The sequence below is a fragment of the Oryctolagus cuniculus genome, chromosome 1 (assembly GCF_051225735.1).
Source record: "Oryctolagus cuniculus isolate XC-2025 breed Fujian yellow rabbit chromosome 1, ASM5122573v1, whole genome shotgun sequence".
Classification (NCBI taxonomy): Eukaryota; Metazoa; Chordata; class Mammalia; order Lagomorpha; family Leporidae; genus Oryctolagus; species Oryctolagus cuniculus.
The window spans coordinates 64,370,001-64,389,763 of NC_142867.1; the positions used below are offsets into that span (position 1 = coordinate 64,370,001).

Genomic DNA, 19,763 nt, shown 5'->3' on the forward strand with positions numbered 1-19,763 from the left:
AGCTGGTTTCTTCAAACCCCAGAAGCCTCATCTCCTGCTTAGGGCTAAGTTCACACCTAAACTCTTTGAGGCAGAACACCAAATTCGATGGTAACAGTCTACCAGTAGATATTCTTCAAACACCTTATGATAGAACGACTGCTTCCCATTGCATATTATCTTCCTCAGTGTACTTTCTCCTTCTGGATCATGTTAGAATTATTTATTTCATTTAATTTGGCTTTGAGTTATTTACACTTGGAATGAATCAGATTTATGAATTGTGTAGAAAAGCTGATTGGCATTTAAGTCTTGCCATCTTATATTGTCAGCTAACTTTTTAAAGTGTGTGTTTGACAGATATCATGTTTCGATTTTTTTTGTGTGTGGACAACAATGTGGAAGCTAAAATTGACATATTTTTATGTAAAGTTTTTCTATTCTTTGATTTTTAATAAACTTTGGAAACCAGAAAAAAAATATAAAGTGTGTGTTTGACAGCAAGAGTGAAAGCGAGAAAAAGAAGAGGAGAAAGTAGAGAAAAACAGAGGGCAAAAAGCAGAGTCTTAATTTTTGAAGGACAGAAATAACATTTTTTTCTTCTTCCTTTGTACATGGTATAAAGTAGAAATTTAAGCAAAATTATTTTCCTTTTTCTTTAAGAAATATTAAAAGATCAGGGAAAAAGTTTGACTCAGTCAAGAAAATATGGTATGTGTTGATGGGTTAATTTATTTTTTTTTCCATCTCCTATAATCTAAAGTGATGGAGTTAGCAATGAAATTTTCCTTTTTCTTTAAGAAATATTAAAAGATCAGGGAAAAAGTTTGACTCAGAGTCAAGAAAATATGGTATGTGTTGATGGGTTAATTTATTTTTTTTTCCATCTCCTATAATCTAAAGTGATGGAGTTAGCAATAGCCTGTGCTATTCAGCTATGTAGAACAATCTGCCATTAGAAAATTGAGTGCACTGTATCTTAGTTGTTGAGTTTCTTAATATTTCTGGCTCCATGAATGAAAATCCCAGCAGATTAGGGTAGCTATTTTTTTTATTTTTTTTAACTTTTATTTAGTAAATATAAATTTCCAAAGTACAGTTTATGGATTACAATGGCTTTCCCCCCAATAACTTCCCTCCCACTCGCACCCCTCCCATCTCCCGCTTCCTCTCCCATTCCATTCACATCAAGATTCATTTTCTATTATCTTTATATACAGAAGATCAATTCAGTATATATTAAGTAAAGATTTCATCAGTTTGCACCCACACAGAAACACAGAGTGTAAAATACTGTTTCAGTACTAGTTATAGCATTACTTCACATTGGACAACACATTAAGGACAGATCCCACATGAGGAGTAAGTACACAGTGACTCCTGTTGTTGACTTAACAATTTGACACTCTTGTTTATCGCGTCAGTAATCTCCCTAGGCTCCAGTCATGAGTTGCCAAGGCTATGGAAGCCTTTTGAGTTTGCTGACTTCGATCTTATTCAGACAGGGTCTTAGTCAAAGTGGAAGTTCCCTCCTCCCTTCAGAGAAAGGTACCTCCTTCTTTGATGGCCCCATTCTTTCCACTGGGATCTCACTCGCAGAGATCTTTCATTTAGGTCTTCTTTTTTTTCCCAGAGTGTCTTGGCTTTCCATGCCTAAAATACTCTCATGGGCTCTTCAGCCAGATACAAATGCCTTAAGGGCTGATTCTGAGGCCAGAGTGCTGTTTAGGACATCTGTCATTCTATGAGTCTGCTGTGTATCCCGCTTCCCATGTTGGATCGTTCTCTCCCTTTTTGATTCTATCAGTTAGTATTAGCAGACACTAGTCTTGTTTATGTGATCCCTTTGACTCTTAGACCTATCAGTGTGATCAACTGTAAACTGAAATTGATCACTTGGACTAGTGAGATGGCAGATGGGTTAATTTAATAAGACAACAATTAAAATGGCTTGACATACAATTAAGTCAGAAATGTTTGAAAATGCAGTTCAGCAAACTCTACGATGTTATTTGTGATGAAGACACAAAATTCTTAGGTTTCAATGATTTACAGAATGAGATTTCGCCGCAACCTACTACCTAGCTATTGGTGGGTTAGTGTCTGCATCATAATAGAGAAGCTCAGAATTGCAAGAGGTGTTAAGGCAGCACTCTGCAGCCACTGGCACGGTTTGAACCCCAGGCGAGGCTCATTTTCCCCTCTAGAGTGAAGACAGTGCCTCTCTGGCAGCATTCTTGTGGAAACAGAACACCACAACTATCAGAAGTAATGAACCTCAATTAACACTTCTGCAATGAACAGTAAGCCAGCAGGCTGTTGATCCAGGCTTAGTGCCCACAGCTTTAATCACCTAGATATTCTGCTGGATTTTTTTTTTTAATATTTTACCACAGGGGCTGGTGGTATGGCATACCAGTTAGAGCTACCACTGGCATACCATATGGGTTCCGATTTATGTCCCAGCCGTTCAAATTCTCATCTAGTCTCCTGCTAATGGCCTAGCAAAAGCAGTAGAAGATGGCATAAGTGTTCGGGCCCCTGCTACCCAGGTGGGAGACCTGGAAGATGCTCCTGGCTCCTGGTTTTAGCCTGGCCCAGTCCGGGCTGTTGTGGCCACATGAGGAGTGAACCAGTAGATGGAAGATCTCTCTCTGGAACTCTTTCAAATAAATAAATAACTTTTAAGTGTTTTACCAAAAAATAATGTTTATTCTATAATCTTTTATAGAGTTGTTAAAAAGGGCAAAGAACTCTGATACTGAGAAGTTTGTATTAATGGTGTCAAAAATTGTCAATTTGTTAGCATGAGCAAAAATAGTATGTTCAAGTAAAAAAAAAAAAAAAGAAAGAATGAGCTTTAAACCTATGCATTGCTCATGTTAGATTAAACATCATAAAATGCACATTAGGTGAGGCCTGACCCTCATTACAGGAATAGAGCATTTTGCTCAGAAAAACACTATGCCTAAGCAGCTCAGTACAAAATATAATCTCTATTGTGTTTTGTGTTATCAACACATCAGCCTCAGAACCATAATCAACAGCCACCAAACACCAGCAAAATGAATACTACTTGCCTTTTAAAAATTGGTTTGTGGGCCAGTGCTGTGGCATAGCAGGTAAAGCCATGGCCTGCACCACCGGAATCCAATAGGGGCACTGGCTGCTCCACTTCCAATCTAGCTCCTGGCTAATGCATCTAGGAGGGCAGCGGGAGATGGTCCAAGTCCTTGGGTCCCTGTACCCATTGTGGGAGACCCAAAAGAACCTCCTGTTTCTGATTGGCCCAGCTCCAGCCATTGTGGCCATTTGGGGAGTGAGCCAGTAGATGGAATATATCTTTAAAAAAATTGGTTTGAAATGGGAAAAAAGGAGAAGGTACCTGACAACTGCCTGGGAAGCCAAGAAAACCTGCTCAACTCAGAAATGGCTAAGAATCTGAGGGTTCTATCTGTTCAGACACCACTGCTTTTCTTAATCCCAAAACTAATGCTATTAGTGTCCACTACCTCATGTTTTTAACCAACCATAAATGTTAGAGAAGATAGGAAGACTGCCAAAACCTAAGAGTCTACAATCCAGTAAGTAAAAACAATTGGACATTTCTAATGTATGAAAGTACATTCATATGCAAAAAATTCCAAAATAACCAAATGTAATGGAAAAAGTATCATAATTGACAGAAAACTGCTATATAAAATTAGGAAAATATTCACTTGTAAACTGGTTAAAAAGAAAACTTGGGGATAGTGTTGTGGCAAACCAGGTTAAGCTGCCACCTGCAACAATGGCATCCTATATGACCACCAGTTCAAGTTCTGTCTGTTCCAGTTCCAATCCAGCTCCCTGCTAATGTACCTGGGAGAGCAGCAAAATACGGTCCAAGTTCTAGGGCCTATGCACCCACACGGAAGACCTAGATGAAGCTGCTGGCTCCTGGCTTCACCCTGGCCATTGCAGACATTTGAGGAATGAACCAGTAGAAGAAAGATCTCTCTGTCTCTGTGTAACTCTGCCTTTCAAATAAATAAATAAACCCTTAAAAAAAAACATACCAGAATTAACAAGTAAAAACTAGCCACAGCAATATTTCTGATGCTTTGCATTCTTATATCACTGCCAACTCCAACTAAGAAATACAATCTGTATCTTCTCAACAACCCTTGATCCCAGGTATAACTTTGTATTTGCACCAATGCATGCAATGCATCAGGAGGGAGATGATGTGATCTCTCAAACTATTTCACCTTTTGGGTAACACTGTCTGTGCCTGAAATACCCATTCTATTTGCCTTTGGAACCCAACTGTCACACTGTGAGAAAGCCTAGATGACATGGAGAAGCCAAGTTTAGAGGTTAAAGGTGACAGTTTCAGATGGTCACAGGCTATAACAGGCAGCATCAACCACCAAGTCTATGAGAAAGTAAGCCCTGATAATTCATACCCTAGACTCTGAGTTTCTCTGTCTGATGTAGGGTGGTACAAAAATAAGTTACCCCTACTAAGCCCTACCCAAAGTACAGATTTGAGATAAAATAAATGCTACTGTTGTTTCTTAGATTAATTTATTTAAAAGGCAGAGTGACAGAGAGTGAGTCAGAGACAGGGAGAGAGAGAGAGATCTTCCATCCACTGGTTCACTTCCCAAATAACCCAAAGCTTGGGCATAGGCCAGGCAGAAGCCAAGAGCCTAGAACTCTATCCAGGTCTCCCACCTGGGTGGCAAGGGTCCAAGTACTTGAGTCAGCATCTGCTACTTTCCCAAGCACAGTAGCAGGGAGCTGGATTGGAAGTGGAGCAGCTGGGACTTGAATGAGCACTCCAATATGGGATGCCAGTGTGGCAAGTGGCAGCATAACCTGCTGTGCCAAGATATGGGTAACCATGTTGTCTGAAACCACCGAGCTTTGCAGTAATTTGCTATGCAGAGTAACACAGTAACTAGAACAGGTCAATATATAATAATGTTTTATTTCTATATACTAATAAAAAGAATGCAAAAGTGAAATTAAAACACACCAATTATAATAACATGGAAACATAAGAAATACTTAGCATACATTTAACCATATATGTGCAAGATTGCTGAGACAGAATGATAAAATTATCTCAATGGCCTATGCCCTCAAGGACTCTTCAAAAATTTTGTGGAAAATGAAATTAAATGGTAAATTTATTCTTGTGCAAAAAAAATTCCACTGAAATCTATGCATACTTGTTTCATAATATGCATTTCCCATGACCTTTTTAAAGACCTCTTATATAATTTCCTCCCCATTTAGTATGGGCAGAGCCCATGAATATGATGAGATGTTATTTCTGTGACTATGCTGTTTTAAATAGCAAAAGAAGGATTGTTTGGGTGTGTGAACAATCACAGGAGCCCTTTAAAAGCTGGGAATTTTCTGGTAGAAAAAGAGGAAGTCAGATTGCAAACATGAATGGGATTCTAAGTCCCCTGCAAAGGAACTGAGAGCCACCTCCAGAAGTTGAGAATGACCTCAGTCTATAACCAACAAGAAAACATGAAGTAAGTCCTACAACCACAAGCAACTGAATTCTGCCAATAACTCAGGGGTTTTGGAAGCAGATTCCTCCCTAGAACCTCAGGATAAGAACCCAACCCAGACAACACTTCAATTTCAGCCCTGTATATGATCCTAAGCAGAGAACCCAGGTCAGCCCACTAGGACTTCTGATCTATAGAACTATAAGATAACAAATAGGAGGCAGTTTAAAACCTCTATGTGGGTGATGATTCATCACAGAGTGACAGAAACTGAACACTATTGTACTGCAAAAGGACAAGAAACAAAATTTGGGGAAGGACAGAAATATTTTAAATATTGATTGTAATTATAATGGTGATTATATGGTAATTTAAATTTGTCCAACTCAACTGATATCATCCTTAAAACAGTCGCATTTTATTGTATGTTAAATTAAACCTCCATAGTACTGATTTTAAAAAGCTTTCTCCAATGCCTCGTCATTCTATACACTATTGTCATGTATCATTTCAGGTATTCTTTACCTCAGTCCGCCTCATTGCCTCATTTATTGTTAATTATTCAGCTAATGACATTCAGTTAAGATGTCAAGTTAGAATATTCAATTGCTTGTTACACCTGTCCAGTGGAGGGTGTGAAAAGACTGTTGTGTTCTGATTGACATGTTTAAGAGATCACTTTCAAAAACAAGATCCAGGCAAAGCTTAGAATTAGAAAAGAAACTTGCTACTTGGAAAATCCTGTTGTTTCCAAACATATTTCAAGGAGTCCTAGTTCAGCATAAAGCTTTTGGGAACCAAGTTAGAGAGTAGCATGGGTGGTGTGTGGAGTGGGGAAAACAGACAAAATAGGCTCACAAAGCTTTAACCAAGTATCTTGCTTTTATCTGTTTTAGATGCAAAGATCCTATGTAGGAGTTTGTTTGAAAAAGTAATTCAACTGCTAAAAATATGTCCAAATCATTGCTTCAGGAATCTGATAAAGCTTGGCAAGATGCATCCTAATTTTCTCTTTCTGTATCACAGGGAGATAAGCAGGAGAAGAATCTACTAACCCATATCCCATAAGTCCTTTAAAGGCGGCTCCAGAGAATTACCACCTTCTTGTTTCTGACTTGCTGAGGATACAGATTATGTCTAGCTCATCTCTGAATCACCAAGTACCTATCACCTGGTACAAACTCAAACGTCTGCTGAATTCAAAATGATGTGCAAATTTGGTAGAAGGTCAAATGAAAGCTACTGCAACACAATCTGGCACTCTCTGATAAAGTGCCTCATACATACCTCTTCTAGGAATAGTCTCTTAAGAATCTCCTGCACACATGTACCACAGGTAGGTGGAAGACTTTTGATAGCAGCTTGGTTTATAATAATAAAACAATCAACTAAAATTTTTTATGATACATATATATATATATATATACACACACACACACATACAATGAATACTACATAACAAACACAAAAATGTTAAAAGTCCACATGGATGGATTTTGTCAAATACAACACTCAATGGAAAACAGCAAGTTTGGGACCTGTGTGGTAGCACAGTGGGTTAAGCTGCTTCCTGTGACAATGGCCTCTCTTATCAGAGCCCTGATTCGATAAGCTGCTCCACTTCCTTTCCAGCTCCCTGCTAATGTGCTTGGGAAAGCAGCAGAAGATGACCAAAGTTCTTGGGGCACCAGCCACACACATGGGAGACTCGAAGGGAGTTTTAGGTTCCTGGTTTTGGTTGGACTCAGCCTCAAATATGTCGCCATTTGGGGAGTGAACCAGCAGACAGGAAGAATTTCTCTGTCTCTCCCTTGCTCTCTGTCACTCTGCCTTTCAAATAAATAAAATAAATCTTAAAAAGAAAAAAAGAGTTGCCTAACAGTGCCATGTAGGACAGGGATGGGGAAACATCCAGCCTGCAGGCTGTGTAAGGTCCGTGACATCATTTGGTCTGCCCCTGCCAAGGCAACTGCAGACAGGGACTCAAAATTCAATATATCTATAGGAGCTTAATTTTTAATTTGATGATTTTGTACAGCCTGCAAATGATGTTATTAACATCCAAATGGCACTTGGCGGAAAAACAGTTCCCCATCTGTGAAATCAAGAGAAGGACAGAGCCAAGCCCGAGACTGGGGGGGCTTTCATGCTAACTCACTAAGTGAACAAACGTTACTAGGTAAATCAGAAGCATGACGGAGAAACCAGAGAAGGTACACTCAAAAAAAAAAAAAAAAAAAAAAAGCTATTAAATTCAAATATGAATGAGGTGACTTTAGCTAACAGAAAAGTCATATAGGGACTTGGATATCAATAATGTTTTTCTCTTCATTTGGACAAAAAAGTCTACAAAACCAAGTTATCTGATTTTCTTCCCCCTCCCTCCCGAAGTAAGGGAAAAGGTTTATTGAGGGAAACCTGACAGACTGGAAGGAAGGGACGAAGAAGGAAAAAGAGGGAGAAGCAAAGCGTAAGAGAAAGGTCAAGAGAGCACGAGAGAAAAAGATCAAGAGACAGGGGCTGGCGCTGTAGGTCAGCAAGTAAAGCTACCGCCTGCAGTGCTGGCATCCTATATGGGTGCTGGTTCAAGTCCCAGCTGCTCTACTTCCAATCCAGCTCTCTGCTATGGGGAAGCAGTAGAAGATGGCCCAAGTCCTTGGGCCCCTGCACCCACATGGGAGACGTGAAAGAAGTTCCTGGCTCCCGACTTCGGATCGGTGCAGCTCCAGCCGTTGCGGCCAACTGGGGAGCGAACCAGAGGATGGAAGATCTCTTTCTCCCTCTGCCTCTCCTTCTCTCAATGTAACTCTGACTTTCAAAATAAATAATAAAATAAATCTTTAAAAAACAAAAGAGATCAAGAGACAGAGAGAGGGAGAGAAGTCATTTGATTTTCAAGGTCTAGCAATAGTTTTTTCCTTATTTTAGTTTGAAGTCCAAAAAAACCTGCTTGGTGATAGACAGACACAGAGCAATTTAGCATCTTTTTTTTTTTTTTTTTTTTTTTTTTTGACAGGCAGAGTGGACAGTGAGAGAGAGAGAGAGACAGAGAGAAAGGTCTTCCTTTTGCCGTTGGTTCATCCTCAAATGGCCGCCGCGGCCGGCGTGCTGCGGCCGGCGCACCGCACTGATCCGATGGCAGGAGCCAGGTGCTTCTCCTGGTCTCCCATGGGGTGCAGGGCCCAAGCACCTGGGCATCCTCCACTGCACTCCCTGGCCACAGCAGAGGGCTGGCCTGGAAGAGGGGCAACCAGGACAGAATCCGGCGCCCCCACCGGGACTAGAACCCAGTGTGCTGGCACCGCAAGGCGGAGGATTAGCCTAGTGAGCCGCGGCGCCGGCGGCATCTCTTTTTTTTTTTTTTTTAACAGGCAGAGTTAGACAGTGAGAGACAGAGAGAAAGGTCTTCCTTCTGTTGGTTCATCTCTCAAATGGCCACTGTAGCCGGCATGCTGCGCCGATCCGAAGCCAGGAACCAGGCGCTTCCTCCTGGTCTCCCATGCGGGTGCAGGGCCCAAGGACTTGGGCCATCCTCCACTGCCTTCCAGGGCCGCAGCAGAGAGCTGGACTGGAAGAAGAGCAACTGGGACAGAATCCAGTGCCCCAACCGGGACTAGAACCCGGAGTACCAGTGCCGCAGGCGGAGGATTAGTCTCGTGAGCTGCGGTGCCAGCCTAGCATCTGTTCTAATCAGTACTGTCCTAAGGACAAAAATATTCCTTGGGGAATCTAAGTACATGCAGTTAGATACAGATATGACCTTGCTCTATTTATTTATTTTTAAAGATTTATTTTATTTACTTGAAAGGCAGAGTAACAGAGAGAGAGAGAGAATCTTCTACAAACTGGTTCACTTCCCTAAATGGTCACAACAGTTGGGGCTGGACTAGGACAAAGCCAAGAGTTGAGAGATTCATCCCAGTCTGCCCTGCCCTGTGGCTGCAGGGGCCCAAGCACCTGGGCCATCTTCCGCTGTTTTCCCAGGCACATTAGCAGAGAGCTGGATCGGAAAAGGAGCAGTGAGCCTTATACTGAGGTTTAACCCGTCACGCCACACGGCTGGCCCTGCTGTGTTCTTGCTCCCAAGCACTGAAGGTCTTCTACACACCACTTCTCTACCCACCAATCCAAAAACTTACTTAAAATAGAATGTTAATAGAATTTCTGTTCTTTAAAAAGATAACATATGAGGTATATACCAAGCGTCAGAATTAAAAAAAAAAAAAAACTTTTTATAATCTCACTTAGTCCTCACCAAAGCCAAAGGAAATAAAATAGTACATGATTACCTCTCATTTAACAAAGGAAAAAGAAACAGATCCCAAGAGTAAACTCTATATTCACTCGAGTAAAAGAGCTGATGGCGCTTTCATGGACTGCAATGGTAGAAAGGTCCCAGCCATGGGCGTCGGATTTCAATGAATTTCAATCAGTCCCAGAGCAAGTTCAAGTTTCCCTGCCCATCCCCTCAAACTCCTCAATAAAATACTTTGACTTAAAAAAAAAAAAAAAAAAAAAAAAGAGTTGATGGCACAGCTCTGCTTGTCAGAAAGACCTACCAGAGTTCAATCCAATCTTTTTCAAAATTTCCTCATTTGTACAATGGGAACAATTTGTCCCGTGAGGATTAGAATGAGATTACTGATTTGGTAATTAATTTAGAAACAACGTGTACTAGGAATCATATACTATTCCAGGTAGATAGCAAGGATAAAGCCTCCAGCGAAGCAGACATCATCATTGTCCTCAAGCGTGTACAGCTGAGTGGGAATAAGGGATTTATGATGGCATCACACAGATGCATGTAAAACTGCAACTCTGCTCAGTGCCTTAAGGATAGGATGAGCTGTTTTATAGGTGGGAGATATAATCAGATCGTGGAGTTCAGGGAGGTTTTTATCAGAAAATAACACAAGACAAGAGATCTGAAGAAGTAACAAAGGGGGCAAAAGAGGATTTTGACCACCCAGAAGGAGAGATCTGAGGATACTGGCATGTGAGTTTCTCCTATAATTGATCGTCACATCACAGTATAGTGAAGCTCCAAGTTGATACCTCTCGCTACAGGCTAACACAGAGGATACACAGAGAAAAGAAAACTTCAAAAGTATCTTCTACATGTTGGTTCACTCTCCAAATGCTTGCAACATGCAATAGCCAGGGCTGGGCCAGACCAAAGCCAGGAACCCAGAATTTCATCTGGGTCTCCCACACAGGTGGGAAAGGCCAAGGAACGTGAGCTGTCATCTGCTGCCTCCAAGAAGGCAGTAGCAGGAAGCAGGATCAGAAGAGGACTTGCTGGACTCAAATAGGAGCTCTGATATGGAGAGGGTATCCCAAGCTGCAGACTAATCTGCTGTACCACAATGCCTGCCCCAATATAATCTTCTTCTTCAAAAATATTTATTTATTTGAAAGTCAAAGTTACACAGAGAATGAGAGGCAGAGAGAGAGAGAGAGAGAGAGAGAGAGAGAGTGAGAGGTCTTCCATCTACTGGTTCACTCCCCAGATAACTGCAACGGCCGGAGCTGCATCAATCCGAAGCCAGGAACCAGGAGCCTCCTCTGGGTCTTCCCATGCAGAGGAAGCTCCTGGCTCCTGGCTTCGGATTGATGCAGCTCCAGCTACTGTGGCCATCTGGGAAGTGAACCAGAGGATGGAAGACCTCTCTTTCTCTCTCTCTCTCTCTCTCTCTCTGACTCAGTGTAACTTTGCCTTTCAAATAAAATAAATAAATATTTTTTAAAAAATAAAAGAACAATACATTTGAGGAAGAGGAGTTGAAAATAAGAGAGAACAGAATAATCAAATGTTAGGGTTCTTGAGAAGATGGGAGAGAATGAGATACAGTCCAAAGCAGAGGTTGTCTGACAGTAACAAGGAAGAACATGACAACAGTTTAAAACGGCTTTTATCTCTTGTACCCCTTTTCCTTTATTTCAGACAAAGTTAAAGATCCATATAAGTAGTATAAACAGGGCAGTACTGAGATCAAGTTAGGGGACACAAACCATAATCCAGTGTACTTGCACTTCAGCAAGCACTTAATGCTCAGTATATTTTCATATAGCCATCTGACACTGCCTTTTGTTTGCTGTATAGACACCCCAAAATCTTTAAATGTTAATGTATAATTTTATCATGATGAAAATTTTAAAATAGAACTTCAGAAAAATTCAAAGTAACTACATTATTATCATCAGATGCGGTTGATGGGCAAAATTCTGGTTACTAAAGAATTCAGGGGCAGAGGCTGGCATTGTGATAGAACAGGTTGTCACCACTTACAAGGCTTATATCCTAAATCAGAGGACTGGTTTGAGATCCTACTGCTCTGCTTCTAATCCAGCTCCATTCTAATGTGCCTAAGGAAAACAGTAGAAGATGGCCTAAGTGCTTGGGATCCTACCACCCATCAGATGGAGTTCCAGGCTCCTGGCTTCAGCCTGGCCCAGCCCTGGCCATTGCGGCCATTTGGGGAATGAACCAATGGATAGAAGATCTCTTTCTCTCTCTTTCTCTCTCTTTCCCTCAGGCTGTCAATCTGACTCTCAAATAAACAAACCAAAAAGAATTCAGGGTACATTTTAAATAAAAATAATTATTCTTATAAGAATGTTTTAGAAAATAGGGACACAGCTTAACAAAAATAAATTATGCTGAAATATCATCTCTGACAATTTAGAAGGTTCTTGAAGATTCCATCTAGCTTCAATACGCTGACTCTAATGACCTACATGGCAAAAAACTACTCAGAAGCAGATTCTCAGCTTAAGAAGTCTCCCCACATGAGTGGCAGGAACCAAAGTACTTGAGCTATTACCTGTTGCCTCCCAGGATCTGCATTAGCTAGAAGCTGGATTCAAAAGGGAATTGGATTCAAACTCAGGCATTCTAAAACATGATGTGGAAATCACAACCCACATCTTAACTGCTATGCCAAATGCCTGCCCCTAAGCATCTTTTTACACTAAAAATTAATTCCAAATTCCCTGAAACAGGTCATCTAAATAATGTCAAGCATATTACAATGAAATGCAAAGTAACCTTGCTACTGTTCTTTTTTTTTTTTTTTTTTTTTGACAGGCAGAGTGGACAGTGAAAGAGAGAGACAGAGAGAGAAAGGTCTTCCTTTGCCGTTGGTTCACCCTCCAATGGCCGCTGCTGCAGCCGGCGCACCGCGCTGATCCGATGGCAGGAGCCAGGAGCCAGGTGCTTTTCCTGGTTTCCCATGGGGTGCAGGGCCCAAGCACCTGGGCCATCCTCCACTGCACTCCCTGGCCATAGCAGAGAGCTGGCCTGGAAGAGGGGCAACCGGGACAGAATCTGGCGCCCCGACCGGGACTAGAACCCGGAGTGCCGGCGCCGCAAGGTGGAGGATTAGCCTATTGAGCCACGGCGCCGGCCCACCTTGCTACTGTTCTATAGATTCAATCCTATATACCCAACACCCAGCTCATGAGAGGTTTTTTTTTTTTTTTTTTGAAGATTTATCTTATTTGAAAGACAGAGTTACAGAGAGAGGTCTTCCATCTGCTGGTTCTCTCCCCAGATCCCAGATGGCCGCAACGGCTGTAGCTACACCAGTCTGAAGCCAGGAGCAAGGAGCTTCTTCCAGGTCTCCCACATGGGTGCAGGGGCCCAAGAACTTGGCCCATCCTCCCCTGCTTTCCCAGGCCACAGGAGAGAGCTGGATCGGAAGTGGAGCAGCCGGGACTAGAACCAGCGCCCGAATGGGATGTCAGTGCTTCAGGCCAGGGCTCTAAGCTGCTGCACCACAGCACTGGCTCAATTTTTTTTTTTTTTTAATTTATTTGAAAGGCAGCGTGACAGAGAAAAGAAAGAGAGAGAAAAAAAATCTATCTCTGGTTCACTCCCCAAATGCCTGCAATAGCTGGGGCTGGCTCAGGCCAAAGCCAGGAGCACGAACTCCATTTGGGTTTCCCACGTGGGTGACAGGAACCCAAGTATTTGCGCCTTGTCTGTAGGAAGTTGGGTTGGAAGTGGAGTAACCAGAACTTGAACAGGCATTCCATCTAATATGGGATGGTTGTCCTAAGTGGTGGCTTAACCCCCTAGACCACAGTACCAATCCCAGAGTTGTTTTTAATTAAAGCAAAATTACCACAGATATTAAAACTGCATTACCTTCATAATGTTAACTAAATCGGTTTGATAGTAGCGATCCTGATGGGCGTTGGCTGCTGCTAGTGTAAGAAGATAATCATTCCTTGCGTGCGTAGCCTTAGAGTTACATTCAGAACGCCGAGCTTTTAACTAAAACATAGTAAGAGGGAAAAATAATCAGTGTGAACTGATGCTGCACTTCAAAACACAGAGGACACTACTCTTGGTAATGAATGGCTCTCTACCGGAGCAAAGGCAGTCAGGTGGAGAAAACTTTTGTTATGTATGTAGCAATTATTCATCACCAGTAAGGAATTAAACCGTTACTAGAACACATGGCAATAATTTTTTTCAAATATTTGTTATTTGCACTTTGCACACTCCAATGCTTTCTAGAGAACTTCCAAATATTTTCCTCATTTAATTCAGGTGGGAACATGAACTTTCCAAAATTAAGTAAATATGTTATCTTCAAAAGACATCGGCAAATGTAGTAGAGTGCCAGAGAGCAGAATACTTGTCAGGAGCCTGTCAGCCACAGCCACGTCGCCGAGCTGACCTACCAGGTATTGCACAGCTTGAAGGTCCCACACAGAAAACTGATGGTATTTGGCCCAAAACAGCTGCTCTATCTGAATGAAATGGATTCTGTAGAACTTTCTAAAGCCCCTGGGCCAACTCTTGACTAAGAGTTAAAGACAACAGGCTACCCAAGTCATTAAGGTACTGAAACTTATCCCTAAAGCAGTCGTGAGAAGAAAGCTGTGTCCAAAGTATTGGCACCTGGGTGCAAATCCCTCAAGAACTGGGAGGGAAATCCCTCCCTGAGTTATTATCTTTAAAAGGTTTCTCTGTGGTAGAAATAATACACTCCCACCCTCAAAAATCCAACTATTTATTTTGTAAATTAAGAGGTTTCTCAATTGCGAAATACATCTTTCAAAAACTCACCTTTACACTTGCCTTCTGTAAACTGATTCTTGATTGGAAAAGACTAAGTTTAGATCTATAACAAAAATAGAAAAGTACATTTAACAATATAATAAAATTACATATTACTGCTTACCAATTTTAAAAATTGGCTTTCTCTCAAAGCACTTTTCTAAAAAAGAACTTAAAAATGGAAAACCACAAATAGTAATTATTTTCTACAGGAAGAATTTAATATTATGGTAAGTTAGGAAATACTGGCCTTAACAAAAATACCTTGAATAACAAAATAACAATTTAACAAAGAAAACATCAAAATAGACTGGTATCTCCTAATAAACAGTCATCAAACTATATAAATGATTCCCAATATCACAAAATTTCACACACTTAAGCTCCTGCACGCAAGCATCCAACCTATGGAGACAAACGTTACCAGGCCTTTGGGGCTATGTGTGATCCACTGTAACACACCAGGATATAATCCCAGGCTCTAGAAAATCCTAACTTCAATTGTTTCCTCTATTAAAAGCTCTTGCATGGGTGCCTGCCTGTGTGTCACCTTTATTCCTAAGGGCACTCTGAACTTACTTTTGTTCTCTATTTAATATTCTCCCACTCTGGTATTCTTATCTCCCTAGATTTCTATTGACTTCAGAGGGGATCCATAATCTAACAATCAGTAGTAGAATCTCCAACACTGGTTTTACCCAAACAACTAGAGAGAACCATACAGACAAACGCTAAAGAACAAGCAACAGTGATTTTTCTAAAGCTGCAATGTTTGTCTTGACTGCAGTGTCATGGCGATTGCCATGGAAGAATGCAATGCACTTGCTGGCAGCTACACCATTATATGAAGAAAAGTTGCAGATAACTTAGAATCAGACAGAGCAGCTGGTCTTTGCAGAGCCAGTGTGAAGAAGATAGCTGGGGCCGGCGCTGTGGCGCAGTGGGTTAAAGCCCTGGCCTAAAGCGCAGACATCTCATATGGGCGCCCGTTCTAGTCCCAGCTGCTCTACTTCTGATCCAGCTCTCTGCTGTCCTGGGAAAGCAGTAGAAGATGGCCCAAGTCCTTGGGCCCTGCACCCGCACGGGAGACCCAGAAGAAGCTCCTGGCTCCTGGCTTCAGATTGGCGCAGCTCTGGCCATTGCAGCCATCTGGGGAGTGAACCAGCAGATGGAAGACCTCTCTCTGTAATTCTGTCTTTCAAATAAATAAAATAAATCTTAAAAAAAAAAAAAAGACAGCAAAAGCAGCCTCTTATCTTTCTAACTAAACAGAAAACATTCAGGGATGAACACGTCATTCCAAGTATTTCTCACTGCTAAAAAAAAAATAAAATAAAATAAAGGGCCAGTGTTGTGGCATAGTGGGTAAAGCCACCTTCTGTAGTGCTGGCATACCGACAGCCATTGGTTCTTGTCCTCATTTCTCTACTTCCGATCCAGCTCCCTGCTAACGGCCTAGGAAAAGTAGCGAAGGATGGCCCAAGTGCTTGGGGCCCCATCACCCACATGGGAGACCTGGATGAAGCAGCTGGCTTTGGCCTGGCTGAGTCCTAGCTGGTATGGCAACTTGGGGAGTGAACCAGTGGATGGAAGATCTCCCCCTCACCGTAACACTGATTTTCAATTACATAAATAAATCCTTTACAAAAAATTAATTGTAAGATAGGTATATTATTTTCTACTTTGTCATATTCTTATTTAATGGAGGTTTTTTGATTTACTCATCAGATTCCTATTCATTTTGACCTAGAAAAGCAAAAGCCACAAATGTAAAGATCTGAGAGAGCTTGTTCAGGTTAAGAAGATGCTTGAGGTTTCTCTAGTTCTCCTTTTTCTGTAGTCAATATTCAAATAGGCTGAGTTGCACCCAGATCTTCTAATGTAAGGTTTAAAGTTTCTGGCTTCTGTTCACTTGCTAATCCTCATATACTTCTTGTGCGATAATAAGGTAAATGGTAGACAGGGATAGAAATCACTATTAAGGAATTAGAGATAAAAACAGCACCTCTCTTCAAAGATTAAAATCTAGAAAAAGATAGGATTTATTTACAAGCTATACACTACAAATAAAAAACCAGACTGTGTATTACTCTTCGTCTTCTAGCCTTCCCATGTTAGTGTTCCTTGGGGTTCTAAATTCAATATTTCATTCTATATATGATTGCATCTATATAACTGTCATCTGATAGGCAACTACCTACCAAACTAAGATCTTTAGGCTCAAATTCTCCAAGAGCCAGATACTTACTTACTTACTAAACCTTCATGCTAATGTCTTCCCAGGCTCTTCAAAATCCACGTATCCAAAATGAAACTCATCATCTCTTTCAAATTGCATCCTCTTTCTTCTATAGTCTCTCATAACATGCATACCTGAACATCTACTGAAACCATATGTAGTCTAGTTTTCACTGCCCTTCCTGAACTTATTTCTACTTAGAAAAATTAATTATTCAAGACTTTTTCCAAACCTCACTGCTTCTAGAAAGGCTTTCTTTATCATTAGGCAAAATCAATCTCTCCATTTTCCATGCTTTTAAAACAGTATTTTCAAATTACTTCTGTAAGTAAATTCCTAGTTACTAGGTGAATAACTTCAGGGATTTAATTTCTTTGAGTTTACTGTGAATGAATAAGTTATAAAGTTACTTTTAAACACATTCTCAAATTCTAGGTTTTAAACTCCTTGAGGGCACAAAGGTTATCTCACTCACCCTCTGTGCTCAAAGTACTTAATACAAAGTAATTACTCAATAAACATTTGGTGAATAAATTAAGGTAATGAGAAGGAGAAAGGGGCATTTCTTACTTTACAGGTGAATTAATTTCCAGAAGTTACACACTGAACTAAAACATCTAACTTGTTGTTCCCTTTGAATCAGGGCCACAGAAGAAGGCAGTGAAACACCTCAGTGCATGAGACTCTGTCAGCTCCTTACTACTCAGGAACAGTCATGTCCTCACTTTCACCCTGTGGGCCATGGCTAAATTAAGTATTTACACACAGTCTGCATATCTGTCAATCCTGTGTTGTAGACTCTCTGAGTCTGAAAAACCCATCATGACAGGATGTTTCTAACAGGAATCACCTATTCCAAAACCCTCAGATTTCATAAGGAAGACGGACCCATTGACTCTATGACAGTGCAAGAAATATTTGTATGCTCAAAAAAAATAAATAAAACAATAGACAATAAATTAACTTAGGGAAATATTAAATATGTTTTTCTATAACTTCAAGTACTCGATAAGGATTCATTTACTAATCATTAGCACTAAATAAACCTTCCAGGAGCCCCTCAATTTTCACAAGAAACCTATGAGATGGCTTACATTTTTTGCAGATAAAAAACTTATTAGAGGAGCTGTTGCTGTGACACAGCGGGTAAAGCCACCGCCTGCAGTGCCAGCATCCCATATGGGTGCCAATTCTAGTCGCGGCTGCTCCATTTCCAATCCACCTCTTTGCTATGGCCCAGGAAAGCAGTAGAAGATGGCCCAAGTGCCTGGGACGATGCACCAAGCTCCTGGCTTCGGATTGGCACAGCTCTGGCCACTGCAGCCATTTGGAGGGTGAACCAGTGGATGGAAGATCTCTCTCTCCCTCTCTGTTTCTGCCTCTCTGTAATTCTGCCTGTCAAATAAATAGTAAATAAATCTTTAAAAAAAAAAACTTATTAGAAAGACACCCTCCTATTTGCTGGTCTGTACAAGTACTTAAAAGTTTTTCTGATTTCCTGCCTAGTAGTCCAGAGTTCTAGATGTTCCATCAGTCAGCACACTGAGCAGGCAGGTCTGCTCCTGCTCACAGACCTCTTCAAAGCCCAATTCTGTCACACAGGTTTATGTGCTCTCATCAATTTCTAATGAAACATCCTCAACATATCATTGCAAACATCATATTGCTTGCTTTATACATTACCATCAATTTCTTCTTTTCCTAGTTATTTTCAAAATGAAGAACTGTAATTCACACACATTGAAAGTAAAATTCACACATTTGTTAGAGTACACAAAAAACATATTTACTAGAATTTTATGTAAAAGTAAAAACAGTGCCTGGGCAGGTGTCTATAGAGAGGTCAGTGCCCGTGTCCAGTTCATGTGTCCGCGGTCCTTCAAAGGCACTCTGAGGATCAAGGGATTTCCTGTGATTACACTTGATTTGGAGTCTAGCATGAGGAAAATGAGGCTCTGACACTCTGCTATTCAGACATCGTGGCAACTTTAACTAGACTTTTGATGACCTTTCAAATCTGCAAATACAATATTGTCTTCTTTCCTTTTCCTATCTCCCTATATTAATCTAGATAAAAATCAACCAATCCAAAAAAAAAACCTGTGCTCTTAAATACATAGCATATGTAAGTCAAATGAAATCAACACAGTCTAAGAAAAACCCTCTGCCCTGTATTGACAGAGAACAAAGTATGAGCAAAGATAACATTTATTTGCATAATCATTTTCTCAGAAATGCTCAAACACATACTTTGCCTCGATGTCAGCTTTCTCTCGTACTGCATGGGCCATCTGTTCAGTCTCAAAGTACTTCTTTTTGCCTTTAGCTAAATCTTTTACTGTCTCTTGTAATTCAGTTTGGATCTTTGTCAACTGGTCCACACACTGTAAAACACAAAAGTGCAATTATTATGATTTCAGTTTTCAGACTTACAGAAAATAAGTTTTTCCTATGGACTATGCATTAAACCTTCAGGATGGAAACACAGAAACTAAAAGCATCCATCAAAAATTGCAAATTAAGATCCAGCTGGTACTTCCATCTCAAGTACTGTATCAAACAGCGTCACAGTTTATCCTAACAATTATCCTTTGAGAAATAGTCCAAGTGATGCTGATGTCTGATATTAGTCAGCATAAGAAGAGCACATCTATGAGATATTCTTCAGGTTGGAGATATCATGGCAATCAAGGCAAAATAATAAATTAATTCTGAATTTCTTTCTAATCTTAAAAAATTCTCTCTATACATCTGGGTAACCAACAGTACAAAGGATATTACAGAATTCATTCCTAAGAATGGAGTGAAATCTGATTTGATAAGCTCTAGGTAAAGGAGAAAATCTCTGTACCACATAATGATTATTACCCAAAGCTATCCCTAGCCCAACTCCTTGAATACACATATACGTTCTAGGAGGAGGAACTCACACATTTGTTCTAGGAGAACGGACAGATCTAAT

At 40.7% G+C, this 19,763-nt stretch overlaps 1 protein-coding gene across 7 annotated transcripts in view; it reads right to left on the minus strand.

Moving 5' to 3' along the window:
- FCHSD2 (FCH and double SH3 domains 2) overlaps positions 1-19,763 on the minus strand; it is a 314,783-nt gene that overhangs the window by 130,144 nt on the left and 164,876 nt on the right. For all 7 annotated transcript variants that reach the window (XM_089330417.1, XM_089330431.1, XM_002708714.6 and 4 more), the window contains 3 exons: positions 19,052-19,185; positions 14,572-14,626; positions 13,642-13,770 (listed from right to left, as the gene is read on the minus strand). In XM_089330417.1, coding sequence (XP_089186543.1) covers positions 13,642-13,770; positions 14,572-14,626; positions 19,052-19,185 — 318 coding nt within the window. The remainder of the gene's footprint in view (positions 1-13,641; positions 13,771-14,571; positions 14,627-19,051; positions 19,186-19,763) is intronic.